This window comes from Rhinatrema bivittatum, chromosome 14 (assembly GCF_901001135.1).
Source record: "Rhinatrema bivittatum chromosome 14, aRhiBiv1.1, whole genome shotgun sequence".
NCBI classification, from domain to species: Eukaryota; Metazoa; Chordata; class Amphibia; order Gymnophiona; family Rhinatrematidae; genus Rhinatrema; species Rhinatrema bivittatum.
The window spans coordinates 58861393-58876430 of NC_042628.1; the positions used below are offsets into that span (position 1 = coordinate 58861393).

Sequence of the window (15038 nt, forward strand, 5' to 3'; positions counted from 1 at the left end):
CACGAGAGATCTGGTTTCTGCTTCTGCAGGAGTTGTCCATCCAGGAACCAATCAGCTTGGAGAATTCCCCATCTTTCATCACTCAAAATTAGGGAACAATACATTATCCCAACATCGGGTCCTAGCTCTCACAGCTTGGTCTTTGAGAGTATAGATTTGAAGTCCCTAACATATCTGAGGATATGTCTCAAATTCCTCTGGCTTCTAGGAAGGGGTCTACAAGAAATCATATGGTTTTAAATGGAGGGTGTTTGCCTTCTGGTGTGAGGGAAAGGCCTTAGATCTTTTCTCCTGTTCCACAAAAATACTGCTTGAATACCTTTTAAATCTTTCAGAGTCTAGTCTAAAGCATAACTCTTATTAGGGTTCATCTCCATGCAACTACCATGTAGAAAGTAAACCTATCTCTGGACAGCCTTTAGTTGCCAGGTTTATATGGGGCTTACTTCAACTGAAGACTCCCATCAAGCTGCCTGCTGTTTCTTGGGACCTCAATGTGATACTTACCCAGTTGATGAAAGCTCCCATTATACTCCTGTGAGATGCAGTAGTAAATCACCTGGACCGGATGGTATACACCCCAGAGTTCTGAAGGAACTAAAAAATGAAATTTCAGACCTATTAGTAAAAATTTGTAACTTATCATTAAAATCATCCATTGTACCTGAAGACTGGAGGATAGCAAATGTAACCCCAATATTTAAAAGGGCTCCAGGGGCGATCCGGGAAACTACAGACCGGTTAGCCTGACTTCAGTGCCAGGAAAAATAGTGGAAAGTGTTCTAAACATCAAAATCACAGAACATATAGAAAGACATGGTTTAATGGAACAAAGTCAGCATGGCTTTACCCAGGGCAAGTCTTGCCTCACAAATCTGCTTCACTTTTTTGAAGGAGTTAATAAACATGTGGATAAAGGTGAACCGGTAGATATAGTATACTTGGATTTTCAGAAGGCGTTTGACAAAGTTCCTCATGAGAGGCTTCTAGGAAAAGTAAAAAGTCATGGGATAGGTGGCGATGTCCTTTCGTGGATTGCAAACTGGCTAAAAGACAGGAAACAGAGAGTAGGATTAAATGGGCAATTTTCTCAGTGGAAGGGAGTGGACAGTGGAGTGCCTCAGGGATCTGTATTGGGACCCTTACTGTTCAATATATTTATAAATGATCTGGAAAGAAATACGACGAGTGAGATAATCAAATTTGCAGATGACACAAAATTGTGCAGAGTAGTTAAATCACAAGCAGATTGTGATAAATTGCAGGAAGACCTTGTGAGACTGGAAAATTGGGCATCCAAATGGCAGATGAAATTTAATGTGGATAAGTGCAAGGTGATGCATATAGGGAAAAATAACCCATGCTATAATTACACGATGTTGGGTTCCATATTAGGTGCTACAACCCAAGAAAGAGATCTAGGTGTCATAGTGGATAACACATTGAAATCGTCGGTTCAGTGTGCTGCGGCAGTCAAAAAAGCAAACAGAATGTTGGGAATTATTAGAAAAGGAATGATGAATAAAACGGAAAATGTCATAATGCCTCTGTATCGCTCCATGGTGAGACCGCACCTTGAATACTGTGTACAATTCTGGTCGCCGCATCTAAAAAAAGATATAATTGCGATGGAGAAGGTACAGAGAAGGGCTACCAAAATGATAAGGGGAATGGAACAACTCCCCTATGAGGAAAGACTAAAGAGGTTAGGACTTTTCAGCTTGGAGAAGAGACGACTGAGGGAGGATATGATAGAGGTGTTTAAAATCATGAGAGGTCTAGAACGGGTAGATGTGAATCGGTTATTTACTCTTTCGGATAGTAGAAGGACTAGGGGACACTCCATGAAGTTAGCATGGGGCACATTTAAAACTAATCGGAGAAAGTTCTTTTTTACTCAACGCACAATTAAACTCTGGAATTTGTTGCCAGAGAATGTGGATCGTGCAGTTAGTATAGCTGTGTTTAAAAAAGGATTGGATAAGTTCTTGGAGGAGAAGTCCATTACCTACTATTAAGTTCACTTAGAGAATAGCCACTGCCATTAGCAATGGTTACATGAAATAGACTTAGTTTTTGGGTACTTGCCAGGTTCTTATGGCCTGGATTGGCCACTGTTGGAAACAGGATGCTGGGCTTGATGGACCCTTGGTCTGACCCAGTATGGCATTTTCTTATGTTCTTATGTTCTTATTTGACTTGGAAGGTCATACATTTTGGTGGCAGTCACTTTGGCTTGCAGAGTAAGTCCCAGGGTTTAGTGATTTAACCGCTTTATACTAAACTTTCATAAAGTGGCTCTGCGCACTCATCCTAAATCGCTGTCTAAGGTAGTGTCAGGCTTCCACTTTAACCAGTTAATCATACTTCCAACATTCTTTCCCAGGCCAAATATCCATAAAGGTAAACAATAGGGACGTGAATCGTTTTTTGACGATTTAAAATATCGTCCGATATATTTTAAATCGTCAAAAATCGTTAGGGCCACGATACAATACCAATTCCCCCGATTTATCGTCAAAAAATCGTAAATCGGGGGAAGGGGGAGGGCAGGAATACCGGCACACTAAACCCCCCCCCCCCCCGACCCTTTAAATTAAATCCCCCACCCTCCCGAATGCCTTAAATTACCCTGGGGTCCAGCGGCGGTCCATAGCTAAATCGGGGGAAGGGGGAGGGCAGGAAAACCGGCACACTAAATCCCCCTAAAACCCACCCCCGACCCTTTAAATTAAATCCCCCCCCCCCAAATGCCTTAAAGTACCCTGGGGTCCAGCGGCGGTCCGAAACGGGCCGAAAACCGGCACACTAAATCCCCCTAAAACCCACCCCGACCCTTTAAATTAATCCCCCCCCCCTCCCGAACCCCCCCAAATGCCTTAAAGTACCCTGGGGTCCAGCGGCGGTCCGAAACGGGCTCCTGCTGTTGAAGCGTGTTGTCTTCAGCCGGCGCCATTTTGCAAAATGGCCGCCGCAAAATGGCGGCGGCCATAGACCAACACGATTCGACCGCAGGAGGTCGCTTCCGGACCCCCGCTGGACTTTTGGCAAGTCTTGTGGGGGACAGGAGGCCCCCCCAAGCTGGCCAAAAGTCTCTGTGGGTCCAGCGGGCATCCGGGAGCTATCTCCTGCCGCGAATTGTTTTCCGTACGGATAATGGCGCCGGCCATACGCGTATGGCCGGCGGGAGATCGACTGCAGGAGGTCGTTCAGCGGAGGTCCGGAACCCTCGCTGAACGACCTCCTGCAGTCGATCTCCTGCCGGCGCCATTATCCGTACGGAAAACGATTCGCGGCAGGAGATCGCTCCCGGACGCCCGCTGGACCCCCAGAGACTTTTGGCCAGCTTGGGGGGGCCTCCTGACCCCCACAAGACTTGCCAAAAGTCCAGCGGGGGTCCGGAAGCGACCTCCTGCGGTCGAATCGTGTTGGTCTATGGCCGCCGCCATTTTGCGGCGACCATTTTGCAAAATGGCGCCGGCTGAAGACAACACGCTTCAACAGCAGGAGCCCGTTTCGGACCGCCGCTGGACCCCAGGGTACTTTAAGGCATTTGGGGGGGTTCGGGAGGGGGGGGATTTAATTTAAAGGGTTGGGGTGGGTTTTAGGGGGATTTAGTGTGCCGGTTTTCGGCCCGTTTCGGACCGCCGCTGGACCCCAGGGTACTTTAAGGCATTTGGGGGGGTTCGGGAGGGGGGGATTTAATTTAAAGGGTCGGGGGTGGGTTTTAGGGGGATTTAGGGTGCCGGTTTTCCTGCCCTCCCCCTTCCCCCGATTTAGCTATGGACCGCCGCTGGATCCCAGGGTAATTTAAGGCATTTGGGGGTGGGGGATTTAATTTAAAGGGTCGGGGGTGGGTTTTAGGGGGTTTTAGTGTGCCGGTTCACGATTTTAACGATTTTCACGATATTCTAAACACCCAAACGGCAACGATACGATTCCCTCCCCCTCCCAGCCGAAATCGATCGTTAAGACGATCGAGGACACGATTCACATCTCTAGTAAACAAGCCTTGCACAGTTTGGAGTACAAAAGAGCCAAAACTCTTAGGCAGGGTAATTTTAGAACATGACATATATCAGTAAAGCCTACGCATACCTGTTCAACTCAGACTTTACTGCTATTTGTCAAAGTGATTTTATATGCAGATAAAAAGGCTGGAATTAAAGTCCCCTAGCATGTACCCAAGTTACATGCTGGAAGTTATACTGTCTACTAGCGATATGTAACCTCTGTATGCAAACTTCAGCTCAGACTTTTGAAAATCGGAGAATCTGCAGGTAAGTCTACCCCCACCCCAACTCTGCTCCCAGAATGCCTACCGGGAGTATGAGCAAACTTATGTGTGTAATGGTGTTACACGTTTACTTTTACATGCACACTCTCGGGGGCTATTATTAAAGAGCTACTTATGCGCATAGCAGTTACACTACATACGAGTTTCATGTGTGTATGTGGCTTTGAAAAATACCTTCTGACCCCCAACAGACCTGGAATTGCTGTTGCCAAACACAACCTTTCTTGTTGAATACCAGATTGCATCTTTTTCTGTTATGCCCAGGCAGATCTGGCTCTGGATGGGCCATGCCAGGGCTCATAGGCGTCATGGCGGCATCAGTGGCCCACTTGAGTGCTGCCTCCATGGAAGAGATTTGCAAAACTGTGATGTGGAGCTCAGCCCACTCATTCACATTATTGTTATTGTTGAGATAAAGATTCTTGTCGTTAAAGTAGGTTTGTTCAAGCTGTCCTTGCAAAGTCTTTGTGAGGTTTAAGCTCTAGCTCCATCTGCCGCAGAACCTATTATTATTTCCATGCTATCCTCTTTATACAATAAAAAGAGAAAAAAAAGGGCTTGTTGACTCCAAAAATAGTTCCTTTATTCCCTAATTTTTCACGGAGCAGCATGTATCTAGTGATTCCCCATTTGTGAGGACTTCACATCCTGCATGTTTTCGGAGAATGTGAGAGTTGCTGACCTATAATAGATGATCTCTGAGGATAGCAGGATGTAAATCCTCACAGATCCAAAGCACCTCCCCTTGGAGTTGCATTTCAGATGTTGTTAGTTATATAAATAATTGAAGGGGGCCTTGCATGACGTCCGTGCCGCGGCACATTACGCACATGCTCAGTGGAACGTGCCAAACGTTTACAGAAGCTATGAAGTAAATGTCACCAGCCTGGGCGCCATCAGTTGACATCACCCCTATCCCTCCCATGAGAAGTTACACCCTGCTGTGCTTGTGCTTTACTTGTACAGAGGACAAGGGGCCAATAATCAGCCTGCACTTTTATGCAAGTAAATACGGGTTTATTTATGTGAATTGCTCTGCTTATTGTCCTTGCAATGCCCAAGTGTTCCTTGCTGCAGCATTCAGCCACTCCCAAGCATGATCAACAAAAGTAGTCAGAGTATGTTCACCCCATGTTGAGTCATTCCCAGCTACGTTCAGTAAGCACAGAGATAGCATTATTTTGACAAAAAAGAGTATTAAGGGTATTTATTTATATTTCGCTTTTCAGGCACTTCAAAGTGAATTACATTCAGGTACAATGGGCATTTCCCTGTCCCCAGTGGGCTCATAATCTAAGTTTGTATTTGAGACAATGAAGGTGAAATGACTTGCCCAAGGTCACAAGGACTGTGAGTCACTGCTTACAGAGATATATCTGTTCAGTCAACTTTACAGTTTAAAATAGATCATTAATGCACCTTTTGAATCAATAGGAAACTGAATTTTTATAGACAAGGAATTAGTATTTTCGGCATAGCTTATATATTAGAAGAAACTACACTTTATTTATCTATTTATAAGATTTATATCTTGCCTATCAGAATTTCCTAGGTGAAGCCACATGCTGAGAGATGGAAGGAAGAGGCCATTAGGAGAGAAGCTTCATCAGGAGGAGACCAGCTAGGGCTAGAAGGAAGAGGTTAGACTGAAGTCGAATGCTGCCGTTGCTTTTTGAAAAACTGATCACTTGAACTGAGGTCCCATAGAAAGCAGCTTTTCCCCCAGAATCACTCATTTGTTCTGTAGCACAGCCATGCAGCATAATCATATTTCCTGCACAGAGAAATATGCATACCATCAGTATCCCTGCGATTAGGTTATCAGCATTCCTGTGATCAAGTTATCTGCCTCTTTGCATGCCTGAGCTCATGTTATCACTTTCTAGTAAAAATGACAAATAGGCTTTTAAAGTTACGCTCCTAAAAACTTTAAAAACCTATTTTTCATTTTTACTAGAAAGTTGACTGTCCAGATAGCAAAGTTAGCTGGCTAACTCTGAATATTGGAGTTAGCCGGATAACATAGCCCACTAACAGCTCCTCCCAGTTATGCCCCCTGTTAAATTCAAGCCAGCTAATAAGGTTGCTGGCTGAATGCCCAAATCTGCATTTAGTCAGTTTTGAGTTATCCAGCAAAATGCTTTTGAATATGGATGTCTTCATTTTTTTAGGGGTTCCTAAACAGGAAAGAAACAGCTCCTGGAGAGCACTAATTCTCATGAGTTGCACCCTTGAGGATTCCCCTGGTTTTTAGAAAGCTATGTAGTGCCCCATACTTACAGACTACATGGCTGAAGTCGGCTCCCATTATACAGTGCCTGTGGCCCCATACCTTTCTTTAATGCTGTCAGCTGGATACACTCGGTTTCTTCTCCACTACAGCTTATTGTTGCCTTCTCGTTGCAGGGGTTGGAGTTCAGTAACGAGAAGCAGGATGGACAAGTTTGCCCATTCAAAGTGTTATTTACAGGGATCCCTAAGAAAGGATGAAACCAATCAGGTTTTAACTTGGAGAGGGAGTTTCAGAGAACATTAAGGAGGGGCTGAATCAAAGCTTTCCTTGTAGACCTACTTTTCTTTGGGAAATTAGAACTATACAAACTCCTAAGCCCAGCCACGGGTGAATAAGCCTTATCTTCTCTTGTCAGGCTGCACCTCAGCTGTACTATTATAAATGTCTTCATGTCACTGGCTGGCCACTGAAGGGACCAATCAATGACCAGCCAATGAGGTGACTACATTTATATTAATACTGGTGAAGGGACCAATCAATGGCCAGCCAATGAGGTGACTACATTTATATTAATGCTGGTGAAGGGACCAATCAATGGCCAGCCAGTGAAAAGGGGGATGGAAGGAAATGGCTAGGAATGTAGGTGCCCTTGGCCACTATTTTTAATTTCTTTAACTTGGGTGGGAGGAAGTTTGCATTCAGCCTGCTCTATCATGTAAAGTTTAACTTGGGGAAAAGAAGGGTTGGGAATTTGTGCCCTGGGCCACTATTTGTTTTTGAAACTTGGGTGGGTGCTCTGATCAGAAATTACATTTCCCACAGTAAAGAATCAGAGCACAGCTGTTTGTTCTTTAGCATGCCTCCCTGTATTGCAGGGTAATGGCTAATAAATTCATTGCTAATCTGCAATTTGCATGGAGACATGCCAAACCTAGTGGGGTTTTAATTCCTGTTTCACAGCCTGCTTTTTCAGCAATAAAACCTTTATTATATACCAGGGTTGTGCTAGCACTGAAAAATCTTCGCAAAACAGGAGTTAAAAGCCATGGCTTATTACATTGGCCTTTTAGTAAGTCAAAATGACAACTAACTGTGTCTGTCCTGTTTCATGTGGTTTATCTTTTTGTAAACCAGTCTGAAGGGAACAGTTCTAGAAAAATGAAGATCAGGTGTGGTAAGCTTTAGGGTATAATTAAGCATTATGCAATAACAATGTACATTAAAAAAAAAGTACTTGATGCTCTTTAATATTTCAAAAGCACATATAGCACATAAGAATCCTCATCCTCTAACCATCAGTCATTTTAATGTTAAGTTACCAATTATTTTTAAATTGCTGCCTTAGATCTTTCTATCCTATGGAAGCAGCTATGTTAGCAAGACTAGAATGGTCCAGACTGACCCTGTTCTCACAGATGACATTGCTCAGGATATAGGAACAACTTGGATCAGGAATTGGAAATGTGCAAACATCTTAAAACGTGCTGTGGCAAAGCATTGTGCCTAACCTAGGGAAATTATGAATGTTTGTTAATTGATTTGATGAACCTTTTTGAAGAAATCAGAAGCTGATTTTTAAAAAATCTGAATTTCATTAAATTAGTGGATTTGTATACAAGCGTATGAAAATATTGAATCAAATATTGGGAATCACCATAAATGTCTGACTTTCTATAGAATTTCTCCAGTTCGCTATTCATATATATATATATATTTCTTCAACAGGATCTGGGAAATTCTGAAAACCTGAACAAGATTGAAATTCACCTTTTGAAAATTCTAAAATATAGCCCCCAACCCCCCCCCCCCCCCCCAAAAAAAAAATAACAACCTAGGGTAAGCTTCAAACAGTGTGCATAGTGGTAAAAACCTGCATGTGCGTTGCATGCAAAGACTTTACCAAGAATTTTCAAAGTGAACCGATGCGTGTTAATTTTGTTTAAAGAATCCTCAGGTAATTGACTATGTACGTGCACGCATTTCCCGACATATAGTTATACCTTTTCTTAGAACGGTGCAACTGATGCGGGGTAATTTTACGTTCATCCTTTTAAAAACCAAGGTGTAGGAATATGAGTTCCAGCTCCACCTCCCGGAACCCCTCCCTCTGTGGTTCACATAAAAGTCTGTGCCGAACAGTTACAGTTGCAGACTTGTATGTGCGCAGAGCCCGGGGCTATTTTTGTGTCCCCATTTTCACTTAAATCTCAGTTTAATGCATGCAAGTAGCTTTCAAAGTTACCCTCAAAAAGTCCAATTCATTTTTCATGAAAATTCACCATTGCTTCCCTGCTCTTGACATTATGGGTACCCACAGTGGGGGAAAGCCCACAGGTACTTCTTACCCAAGGACGATACGTTCATTTTCAAAAACAGAACTGTCTTTTGAGATGCCTAGGTCCCCTTTGCAGATGATCCCAGAAAAGCTACCCGTCCACCTGTACATCTGCTAATCTGTGGGGGCTAGCTTTTTCGAGAAACATTACACACATAACTTTGGAAAACGTAATATTATGCATGCGAGTGCGAACCCCTTCCCAACTCCGCCCCTGGGAATGCGGGGAAAGTAAGCAGACGCAGACCCTTCCTGCAGAGAGCGGGGGCAATTTTCCCAAATCCGATTTCCCATGGGTATGGCAGTGCTTTGCCCTTGGAAATGGCTTTGAAGATTACCCTCTCTGAGGAAAATTCAAAGCCATTTACCCCGGGGTTAAATTGACCTTTTAGAAGATTGTCCTGGGTTCACAATGCCTCTGCTTTTAGCCACATGAAAAGGCATTAGTGTCTGCGAAGGAAGACGCATGCACATACTTCTTCTCCCTTCTAATAAAAAGTCAATTAGGTTGCTTTTTTTTTTTTTTTTGCATTTTTCATTCCGTTAGAAAAATAATTGTTTTTAACTATCCTTACTCCTGAGGGTGGACTGGAATTAAAAAGAGAGCTGGTGTGGTACGGAGAGGCACACTCCAGGAGCAATAAAAACTGGAGGTCTTAAGCTTTTGAAAGCCAAATATGGAGGACTTGGGCCACACTCAATCTGTCTGCAGGCTTCAGACCCGGCACAGCCTGTCAAAAGGGTTCAGCAAATCTAATTTTTCTTTGCTCCAAGGCTCCGTGATTTCAGCCTTATCTGGGAAGGATCGTGCCTGTATAATTCTGTTTTCTATCCTGACTGGAGAAGGACCATCCTGTTCTGGCTCAGTCTCAGCTTTCCACCCCAATGTAGCAACTTTGGTCACTGGAGGAACTGGTTGTTTTTTTTTTTTTTATTTCTGAACTTCAAAAAGCTGCAGGAAAGATGCACTCCTCGCAGGAAATACAAGCTGGAACATTTGAAGCAAAACAGGAAAAAAAACAAAACTGCCCGCACGAGAGGATGCCAGCATACCAGGTCCCTCCAACTAGCAACACAAGAGAATAAGAGCAATGCACAGAGCTGCTGATACAAACCCTTCAGGCTGCCCTGGTTACAGTGGTCAGACGCGCAGCAGCGGGTGTTCAGGCTCACTCGGAAATTTTCAGCAGTCAGGATGGAGTTCTTCTGTTCGCAATCCTTGCTTCTGCCACAGGCCTTTTCAAAGACCACTGTCTTCTGATTTCCTGTTGAGGTGCGGCATACAATTAGTAAGGACAGGCGAACCTTCTCCCACCCAGTCCAAGCCCAGGCACAGGACTATCTTGACTCCAGTTTAAGAGAAGCACGTGTCAGCCCAGCTTGATGGGCACTGGCCCGCAAGGGGGTGTGCTTATCCCCTAGAAATGTTTCCCCTTCATTGACAGGATTGCTGAGAAGGGTTATGTCTTTCCTGTTCTTTTTTTTTTTTTTTTTTTTAAACATAAAAACTTTGAAGAAAATCAAATGAAAGCATGGGCTAGTAAGAGTAAAGTTAAGGAAGCGAGCCAAGCAGCTAAACTATGCCTTGCCTTAGTAAAATTATAGGCTACGTTTTTCCATACTCAGGATGGGGCTCTGCATACTGCTCTTGTTTTGGGTAATTAGGAGAAGCAGATGGTCATGTTGAGTGCCAAAAATGGAAATCAGCACAGCAGACGATTCCTAGAAAAGTCTTCTCTATTTGTATATGTGAAATTACTTAATAATTTAAAAGTTTCCCGCCCCCCCCCCCCCCCAATCATAAGAAAAACAGTAAATGTTGTCTTGTAATTGCATTCTCCTCTAGACAGGTCTGTATTTGGCAATAAATGCCATGGGTCCCTTCAGCTTTGCCTGCAGCCTTCAGCCTTTCCAAAAGAGACATTAACTGCCAGTAAATGCCCACATTCAGGTCTGGCACACAAAAATGGCAAAGCTGATGAGGCTACTTGGATATGTCTGGTGAGACATCAAAATCATTTAAAAGGGAGCTGTTTTGTCTGTCAGTTGTGCAGTGTTAAAAGGTACACCACCCGACTCTTACTGTAATGTCGTTCTTTTAAAACTCCCTTTGCACCCTTGGAACACAACACGTGGTGCATAGGAGATCTGTTACCTTTCCAAGAGATAGTTCGAATCTGCCAGGAAGGCAGGAATCTCCTTACCCTTTGAGGTTTCTCTCAGGGTGGCTGTGCAGACACTTTCAGGGGCATCACAAGTTACCAAGGCACCTGTGCAATTTGCTCCATGCAAGTTGATGCATTTTTCACATGTCAGAGAATTCCCTGAGGAGAGAAATACACATAAGGAAATAGCTTGACCACCTCTGAGTGCCCCACTGGTACTTCACAATCCCTGCCTCTTCCTGTTTTTTACTCCTTGCAGTCTAGCCCTGCGGAAACCAGCCAGATCCTGATTACCTCCTCAACAATAGCCTGAGAAAGGAACAGGAACAATTATTGGATTATAATCTCTGGACACTGAAACAACTGACTGACTTCTGATTCAGCCTTTGTTAGGTCACTGAGAGACAGCATTAAGTCATCTATAACTTGTGTATCAAGAGGATATCCTGATTGGCTGCAGGGTTCTCAAATGAATTGGTCTAATAGATGATAAAGAGGACCTGGGCGTAGAAAAAACTCACTGTAAAGGTGTCCATCGTTCCTGTGTTTATAGTTGCAAACTCTGTCTTTTCAATCACAATAAGTACAGATCACTCAGCTGGTGTGGCCTAACCTGATCTGGCTTTATTTACAACAGCATTTGATAAACAGGTTGCATTCCACAAGAAACCATGAGTTATAACAGTTTTCAAGTTTCTGTGTTGAGCAATTAAATAGTCTATAATGCAAAGCTTCACAGTAATCTTATCTTAGAGCTATGTTAGGGCCTAGCTCGCCTACGGCCAGTGTGGCCACGGCCATAGGTGCCACTGCCCTAAAAGGTCAATTTTAAAAGGTTTACACACATCAAAGCCGGGAGATAGGCATGTGTGTCGGGCCATAGCATGCCACGCGGATTTTAAAAAGTGCGCAGGTACGCACATATCTCCCGATAGATGCACAACTCAAGTTTAGAAAGAGATAGGGCACGGGCGTGGTCTGGGAGGAGCATGGGTAGGACATGGCCATTCCGGGAAGCTACATTGACATGCGCGTGTAAGTATTTACATGCACAAGTATGCGCCGGTATCCCCTGCCGAGTAACTTTACACTTGCTATGGACAGCATGTAATTATTAAAATAAAAAAACAAAGGAAACAGGGAGGCTAAATAACAGGGGGGGGGGGGGGGTAGGAAGTCTGATCCATTAACTGGGAAGGAACTGGGGAAAAGGACTAGTGTGATGGCACGCGTTGTTCTTAAAATCCTCCTCACTTACACAGTAAAGATGGCATTTGCGCGCATTTGTGCCTGTCCATATAAAACTGCGTGCACATGTACGCACATACAGCTGATTTTATATCATATCCGCGCATTTGTTATAAAATGGCTGTGTCTCTGGGCGCAAGCCAGCAAATACATGTACATGTGTGCCCATGCGGCTGTTTCAAAGTTACCGTCTAGCGGTGTAATATCACTGTTCCACTTCATGGGCCCAGAAATGTTCAGGATGAGGGGAAGGAAGAGGAGGAGAGAGGAGCATTTGCCTCAGGCACTTGGTCTCCATTGGGCATAATCAGGCTGTGATGGGGCCCATGGGGCAAAACCAAAATGCCTTGCCTTGTGGCCTCACCCCCCTGATACAGCTCATGTGGGGCCGAAGACTCTGCGGTCGCCAGAAATGCAAGTCTGCTGCTGATGCTCATTTCTCTCCATGACCCAGAACAAGCCAGAATAAGAGTGGACATGGCATCTTTCCCGGCTTCTCCTGTGGTTCAGAGTCTAAGATATTATTTGAACCACATTGAACTCCCTAGAAATCTAAAATTAACCTCACGGTTCAAACTGCTTCTTAAACTGAGAACCACATAGGAGGAAGAGAAAGGTACCAGCTCTGCTCTTCTTCCAGCTTGGGCAGGCCCATGGAGAGAGAGGGAGGGACAGCAGAGACTGGAAGTTAAGAGGGGGAAGAGAAGCACCAAAGGATTTGGCTTGGGGGAAACATGGGAACTGGGAGATTGAGGGTGGGAGAGCAGCAACTGGGTCATGGCTGAGGACTTGGGTGAGCTGGGGTTGGTGGAACTAGGGCATGAGTTTTGAGGGTATTAGACTGGGGTTATGAGTGAGGATGTGTAACCCAGGGAGCAGATAGTGGGAGTAGGGGCTATGATATGCAGCTAGGGGGTGTTATATAGACATTATATACAGGGAGAGGGCTCAGCACACAATTTGACATGGACATAGGTGCCAAATTACTTGGCTATGGCTCTACTTGCATTCCTTTGCTTCCAACAACAGGTTTTAGAGCAATTGCTTTAAGATAAATGGTGCAAACTTTCCATAAGGGTGGGATATCAGTTGCTACTGACTTAGTTGCATATCACTTCATACTTTTTTTTTCTGGAAAATACACTTCTGAGTCTTGGGTTCAAATATTTTCTTTCTTGAAGATGATTCTACATAAAACTCAGAGGAGCTTTAATTTTTGCTCAGTTTTGGAGTTAGATACATTTTTTTTTTATATATATAATCTGTTTTTATTTTTACTCATTCCATTCTGATTACTTGCTCTGACACACAACTCTGTCTTCACTCTCAAGCTGAGAACTGATTCTGCAAAACTTGAAAGGCATGTATTGATTTCAGAGTGGCATTTTGAAATGTTTGTCTTTTTATTTTATTTTTTAGATTTTTTGTTTGTAGGTTTAAGTTTGTAAACTGCATCGATTTATTAAGATTTTGTGGTATATAAGTGATTGTAAATAAATAAATAAATGTATTCTGTTTCCACTATCCGTTTCTTATACACAGCTTGAACAAATAGCTTAACTTGGTCCTTACTCACAGACAGAAGAGGTTGCTTCTTGAACTTCAAACTTTCTTAACAGGCAAAACAAATAATAGAGTTTTATTGTACATAAACTGGAGATAACAGCGACCAGCATAGACTGGGCCACAGAAATAAGGACAGGTAAAATGAAACTAATTCAACAGGATTGGCCAGGTTAGCTGCTGATGCCACATAGATTGACCAGAGATGACTGACAACACAAGGCAAAAACTCCTAGGCCAACCTGCTTCCAATCAGAAGTTAACCCTTTAGAGCAGGGGTGGGCAATTCCGGTCCTTGAGAGCCACAAACCAGTGGGGTTGTCAGAATATCCTCAATGAATATGCATGAGAGAGCTTTGCATGCACTTTGCCTCAGTTGTATGCAAATCTATTTCATGCATATTCATTAGGGATATCCTGAAAACCCAACTGGTTTGCAACCCTTGCGGACCAGAAATTCCCACTGCTGCTTTAGAGCCAGCTGCACTGAATACAGCAGAAGCTATGAACATGCAGGCTGACACCAGTTGGCAGTACAACAGCAAACACAGCATGAACAACAGCATCAGCAATAGCAACAAAAGCTGCTGTGGAAGCAGGACATTGTGAAAGTAGGACAACAGTGAATAAATAGAAAATTATCTATGGAGATAGATTTATTCTGGGTTTTACCATAAGGGTCTCTAAACGAGAGGGGCAATGGGGCATGCCACTCAACATCAACCTTAATTTAACCAAGGGTTACACATCCTAGAGCTCAAATTCTGAAATGCCCTCCTTCAAAAAGAAGTTAGGGAGTTTTTAATGCAGATGCAGTGTGCCCTAGGGACCTGAGTCAAGCACCACATTTAATTAAAATTATTCACAACAGGAAAACAACTGGGTCTTGAAACTGTTCACCAATGGTTGTCCTATACTGGATCCCCATGCTTCCTTACTTGCAAATGCTGATTTGACTGTAAGCTGTTCTAATGCCTCTGGTCATTTAAATTTATTGTAATCCGCCTGGAGGCTAACCTTGGGAGAAGGCAGAATATCAAACATTCATAACTAAATAAATAATGAGATGTGACTATAAGGGAGAGATTTTAGAGAAAGGGAAAAGTCTTGTTAGGGAATGCTTGAGGACAAGGCAAACTGAAAATATGTGTGAAGTTTGTGTGAAACTCTAACGTACCAGACTGCAGCATTATTTAG

At 43.6% G+C, this 15038-nt stretch overlaps 1 protein-coding gene across 2 annotated transcripts in view; it reads right to left on the bottom strand.

The window, feature by feature from the left end:
• Nucleotides 1-5508: 5508 nt before the first annotated feature.
• Nucleotides 5509-15038, bottom strand: part of LOC115076112 (phospholipase A2 inhibitor and Ly6/PLAUR domain-containing protein-like) — a 28462-nt gene continuing 18932 nt past the window's right edge. For both annotated transcript variants that reach the window (XM_029577229.1, XM_029577231.1), the window contains exons 3-6: nt 11070-11189; nt 9981-10130; nt 6630-6773; nt 5509-6071 (exon numbers count right to left, since the gene is read on the bottom strand). In XM_029577229.1, coding sequence (XP_029433089.1) covers nt 5887-6071; nt 6630-6773; nt 9981-10130; nt 11070-11189 — 599 coding nt within the window. In that variant the 3' untranslated portion in view covers nt 5509-5886. The remainder of the gene's footprint in view (nt 6072-6629; nt 6774-9980; nt 10131-11069; nt 11190-15038) is intronic.